This window comes from Sinocyclocheilus rhinocerous, unplaced genomic scaffold, assembly GCF_001515625.1.
Source record: "Sinocyclocheilus rhinocerous isolate Xijiao unplaced genomic scaffold, SAMN03320098_v1.1 scaffold42, whole genome shotgun sequence".
Taxonomy (NCBI): domain Eukaryota; kingdom Metazoa; phylum Chordata; class Actinopteri; order Cypriniformes; family Cyprinidae; genus Sinocyclocheilus; species Sinocyclocheilus rhinocerous.
Genome location: NW_015627390.1, coordinates 760026 through 766195, shown reverse-complemented (window position 1 = coordinate 766195; position 6170 = coordinate 760026). Strand labels below are relative to the sequence as shown.

The 6170-nt window shown below is 33.5% G+C and overlaps 1 protein-coding gene across 1 annotated transcript in view; it reads right to left on the bottom strand.

Annotated features, from left to right (window-relative positions):
• Positions 1–6170, bottom strand: part of LOC107727908 (PDZ and LIM domain protein 5-like) — a 111738-nt gene that overhangs the window by 10127 nt on the left and 95441 nt on the right. The window contains exon 8 of the mRNA XM_016537943.1: positions 1352–1541. Coding sequence (XP_016393429.1) covers positions 1352–1541 — 190 coding nt within the window. The remainder of the gene's footprint in view (positions 1–1351; positions 1542–6170) is intronic.

The following is a 6170-nucleotide window of genomic DNA, read 5'->3' as shown; positions in this document are numbered from 1 at the left end:
GGGCTAGAGTGAGCAGAGGCGGCGGGCTTGAGAACGGCGCGGCCGGCGATTTCGACGAAGGAGCGTCCGGAAGGACATGTGACGACCCCGGGCTGGACTTTGCTTCGTCCACGGTGAAAGCCGATCCGGCAATCCACAGCACAAAGTTGATGTATTTCCTCAGTGACCAGCACGGATCAGCTCTAGGCATGACGAAGCGGATATCGTCCTCTTTTGAAAGTAGTTTCGCTTTCACAACGAAGCACACAGCGTCTTCGGTACATGGCTGCAGCGTCAACAATACTACAGCGAGAATAAAAGTTATGCCTTCTTTCTTTGCGTGAACATTTGGGCGACGTTATGAAAATCTTCCCACAACGTGACGTAGGTATGTGGGGGCGTGTTAGAACGAGCCGTTTTAGGTAGGCGTGGTTAACTCTTAACTTTTATAAAGAATATCTCTTTGGTTTTGGGACTTTAGTCTTTGCAACTTTACAGATCTTCTTTATGCACCAAGAGCTTGTAACACTCCAAAGAGAAAGAAACAATTGAAATCGCATCATATGACCCCTTTAAGTTTTTTGCTAAATCAGCTGGTTTTATCTGGTTTTTAGCTTTTTTTGGCTAAATCAGCTGGTTTAAGCTGGTTTTTAAGTTGTTTGCTAAAACAGTTGGTTTTAGTTGGCTTTACCTGGTTTTTAGTTGTTTTTTGCTACATGAACTGTTTTTTTAAGCTCTTTTTTGCTAAATCAGCTGATTTTAGCAGTTTATCTATCTGCCTTTTAAAACTACTAAATTAAAACTGAACTATTTCCAACTGAGAACCTTCAAACTTCAAGCTTTCAAAACTACTTCAAACTTTCTGGCTAGGCTTTTCCAAGCCTACACTCTTAAAAATAAAGATGCTTAAAAGCTTCTTCACAGCGATGCCACAGCAGAACCATTTTTGGTTCCACAAAGAAGCATTCAGTCAAAGGTTCTTTAAAGAACCATCTATTTCTTACCTTTTTATAATCTGAAGAACCTTCTTTCACCACAAAGAAGCGTTTGTGAAACAAAGGTTCTTCGGATGTTAAAGGTTCTTTATGGAACCATTTAGACAAAAAAGTTCTTCTATGGCATCGTGAAGCACTTATTTTTAAGAGTGAACAAAGTTTGTCTACAAACTTTTTTATCTAGTATTAAAAAAAATAAAACACATCTAGTCATTTGTGACCCTGGAGCACAAAAGCAGTGTTAAGTCAAAGGAAAATTGACCCCTATGACTGGTTTTGTGGTCCAGGGTCACATTTAAGAACTGTTGAATCTTAGTGAATGTGGGTGAAAGAGGGTTAAATGGCACATGTAATGTGTGGTGATGCAGATGCCTGACCTGATGACCATGTTGCAGTGGCCGCACATGGGTGTGCGTGTTCCCGCCGGGATGTGTTCGGCTCTCTGCACCAGCGAATCGTCCCGGTCGCTGGGGTGAGCCTGAGGAGCGGGTCGATCCGGGCCCTTGCTGCTGACCCGTCCGATCGAGGGGCCCGTCTGCGGCGCAGGTGCACCTGCTTTGGGAAACCCTAATCAAAGAGAAAGAGATCTCAATCTGGCGACCCCTCGTTGAACCTCACCCACAACAGCGCCTGTGTTACTGAAGAGCGCGGTAATGAGATCGCGGTATTGTGCGCGGCTATGTAGCGTGACCGAAGGTGATGGAAAGTTCTGGTTAAGATATATGAACTCTATCTCTTCTGAAGGGACGGGACATCCACACCGTGCCGCCGCAAAACAATGGATCGGTTTACTCAGGACGGGAAAAAAACAACATTCCCAGAAGCGGAGGAGACACCTGGCAAAATAATCCCAGACAAGCCTTCCCTTCTCTGGCCGCCTCCGGAGAGACAGCGGGGGTCAGAGGTCACGCAGCGAACGCACCCCGAGAAATGAGTGTGTGTGAGACGAACAATGTGATGAAGATGTGTGTGTGTGTGTGTGTGTGTGTGTGTGTGTGTGAGACGGACAACTTCATCACATGAAAAATCTGCATTTGATAATGAAGCTCTGGAGTTTCTGATCATAAATCAGATTAACTGTCTAAAAATGTGTGCATATATTTTTTTAAATCAAATCAACAGAAATTTTAATTTAAATCAACAGGATTTTATTAACCTAAAATTAAAACCTTCTAAACCTTTCGGTAAAAAAATGTAGTAAACCTAACTGGACACTAAAATACTAAAATACTGTTTAATGTACCGTCTTTGGAAGTGAAAAAGAACCATTCATTTTTTTAAATCAACATCATGAATTAAGAAATTATATTATTATATCAAATAATTAAAATATTTTAAAAGAAAAAATTAAGTGTATTTTTAATTATAATTATATTAACATTAATGCATTCATTTATTATAGTAATAAATTAATCTATGTTTTTAATTAAATAAGTACATTATTTTTTTTAATTATAATACCTTTTTTGGAAGTGACAAAACAAAAAACAAAACAAAGAAAAAGTGACAAATCTTTATTCATTCATGCATTCAACATCATAATTTTATTAACTTACAAAAATGAAACTTTTAGGTAAAATGTACCTAAAAATTAATCTGAAAAATGTACCTAAAATTAACCCAATAATTAGGGATGTAACAATTCACTCATTTTCTCAATAAAGCTGCCAATTCACTGTGTGGTCACTTACTGAAACACATGAATTCATCAGATAATATTGCAATATTTGGATTAACTTATTTTACTGACATAGTCAGGAAAAACCTGGAAATCATAGGGAATTTTAAAATGGTTATTTCCAGACCAAGAAAACTCATGGAAATAAATTAAATTGAAATAAAACAAAATAAATATTTTTATTAATATTTAATAATAAATAAAATGTAAATGTGTATTTTTGGCACATTGCACTCTGTTATATTCCAAGTAGCCTGTGTGTAAACTGATTTAATGTGTTTACCTTAAAGATGCTTAGTGCAATAAATATCTTACGCAGTATCTGTCTTTTCCTTTCTTCACTAAGACACATTAGGAAAAGCATTTACATTAACCTAAAAATATACAGAATCTAATATAATCAAACTGTGAATCATGAATGTAAATGTAAATTGTGAATCAGATCGAATCGTTCTGAATTTGCAGAAATGAACTGATTCGCCGTCTTCCCAAAGACTCGCACCCCTACTTAACTTCGCAAACCGCACCAAAGATAAATCTGAATATAAATATGAACATGTAAATATTACCAAATCAACTGGAAGAATATATAAGATGGTTAATGTGATTGTCTAACAGAACTGAATCAGAATCTGATCTCTCCAGAAGCAGCAAATCAGGTTAACTGTCTAAAAATGTGTGCATATATTTTTTTAAATCAAATCAACAGAAATTTTAATTTAAATCAACAGGATTTTATTAACCTAAAATTAAAACCTTCTAAACCTTTCGGTAAAAAAATGTAGTAAACCTAACTGGACACTAAAATACTAAAATACTGTTTAATGTACCGTCTTTGGAAGTGAAAAAGAACCATTCATTTTTTAATTTTTCATGAATTAAGAAATTATATTATTATATCAAATAATTAAAATATTTTAAAAGAAAAAATTAAGTGTATTTTTAATTATAATTATATTAACATTAATGCATTCATTTATTATAGTAATAAATTAATCTATGTTTTTAATTAAATAAGTACATTATTTTTTTTAATTATAATACCTTTTTTGGAAGTGACAAAACAAAAAACAAAACAAAGAAAAAGTGACAAATCTTTATTCATTCATGCATTCAACATCATAATTTTATTAACTTACAAAAATGAAACTTTTAGGTAAAATGTACCTAAAAATTAATCTGAAAAATGTACCTAAAATTAACCCAATAATTAGGGATGTAACAATTCACTCGTTTTCTCAATAAAGCTGCCAATTCACTGTGTGGTCACTTACTGAAACACATGAATTCATCAGATAATATTGCAATATTTGGATTAACTTATTTTACTGACATAGTCAGGAAAAACCTGGAAATCATAGGGAATTTTAAAATGGTTATTTCCAGACCAAGAAAACTCATGGAAATAAATTAAATTGAAATAAAACAAAATAAATATTTTTATTAATATTTAATAATAAATTAAATGTAAATGTGTATTTTTGGCACATTGCACTCTGTTATATTCCAAGTAGCCTGTGTGTAAACTGATTTAATGTGTTTACCTTAAAGATGCTTAGTGCAATAAATATCTTACGCAGTATCTGTCTTTTCCTTTCTTCACTAAGACACATTAGGAAAAGCATTTACATTAACCTAAAAATATACAGAATCTAATATAATCAAACTGTGAATCATGAATGTAAATGTAAATTGTGAATCAGATCGAATCGTTCTGAATTTGCAGAAATGAACTGATTCGCCGTCTTCCCAAAGACTCGCACCCCTACTTAACTTCGCAAACCGCACCAAAGATAAATCTGAATATAAATATGAACATGTAAATATTACCAAATCAACTGGAAGAATATATAAGATGGTTAATGTGATTGTCTAACAGAACTGAATCAGAATCTGATCTCTCCAGAAGCAGCAGGTCAAAGGTCACAGTCTGAAGGTCAGAGGATGCAGCAGGTTTCAGATAAGATGAGCTGAGGAGGAAACGCATGTGACGCGTGTCAAACGGGTCTGTGGGAACTTGTTAGTAGGCAGATCGTGAGGTCGACAACTGAGGGCTCTTCTTTACAAAAACAGGGTTTGGCAGGCCAAAAGATGTCAAATACTACACTAAACTAGTCTAGAGGTGCGTCCCAAATCGCGTACTTATGCACTATTCTATGACGTTTTGTAGTATAAATAGTGCGAGTAGTGCGTTCACACTGAAAATTCCAAAAAGAAACAACCGAAAAAATGAAGTGTGGAATGTTGGACACTTCATGCACTCAACTGTCGCAGCTTTAATTACATAGCGAAGGGGGAGGGGCTACCAGACTCCGATTATGAATGACAGAATAACCTTATATAATTCATACACTACATGATTGAGTGCATAGTGCATAAGTACATAGTGTATAAGTGCATAGTGCGTCATTTGGGACGCAGCTTTAGTCTAGTGAAATTTAAGATTGTTAAACATTTTAAATATGTATATTATATTCAAATATTAATAATTTATAATTTAAACATTTTAAAGTTAAAATTAAGTGTATTTTTCAATTAAAATTATATTAAATAAAATATGAATATATACATTTTATGATAATAATAAAATTAATTATAATATTAATCATATTATCTTTGTAATACCAATTCATCATTTTATAAATATATATTTTTAAATTTTCTGAAAACAAGCTTAACAGGTGATTTCTTTCTCATTTATATATATATCAGTGGTGGGCCGTCAGGGCCAGCAAAGCCTTCTCTGCTGGCCTAAACACTATCAGAATCACTGATTTAGTTTTAATATATTTTTCCATGAATGTGTATTAAATTATTTCCAATAGTCTATTCTCTTCAGTTCATAACTTTTCTCTTGGTTGCACTGCTTCCAGCAGTGTATGTTTATATTAGAGCTTTTATCCAATCATATTTCAGCAATCGTTGGTATGAAGAGATGGATTAATTCATGTAGGACGCCACTGAAGGCCTAGGTGTAAAATGCACGGCCCGCCACTGATATATATATATATATATATTTATATATATTTACAGAAAATCTATACAAATAACTTATGATACTAATACTAAGAATAAGTTTTTTTGTTTATAATATTATTTCATTAAATGTGTTTAATGTTTTTTGGTTATAATATTATTTGTCACAGAATTATGGCCAGACATTTTGAAAACTAGATATTAGATACTAAAGAATATTAGTATAAAAAATTGCAGACAATCCACATGGACTGTTCTAATACTCTACTTGATTTATACAGTGCCTTGCAAAAGTATTCATAATTTTTTCACATTTTGTTATGTTGCTGCCTTATGTTAAACTGCTTTAAACTACTTTTTTCCCCACATCAATCTACACTTCATACACCATACTGACAAAGCAAAAACTGAATTCGTAAATTTATTAAAAATAAAAACACAGAAATAAGTACATTGCATAAGTATTCATACCCTTAACTAAATATTTCACTGAAGCACCTTTACAGTCTCAAGTCTTTTTTTGTTTAATGCGACAAGCTTTG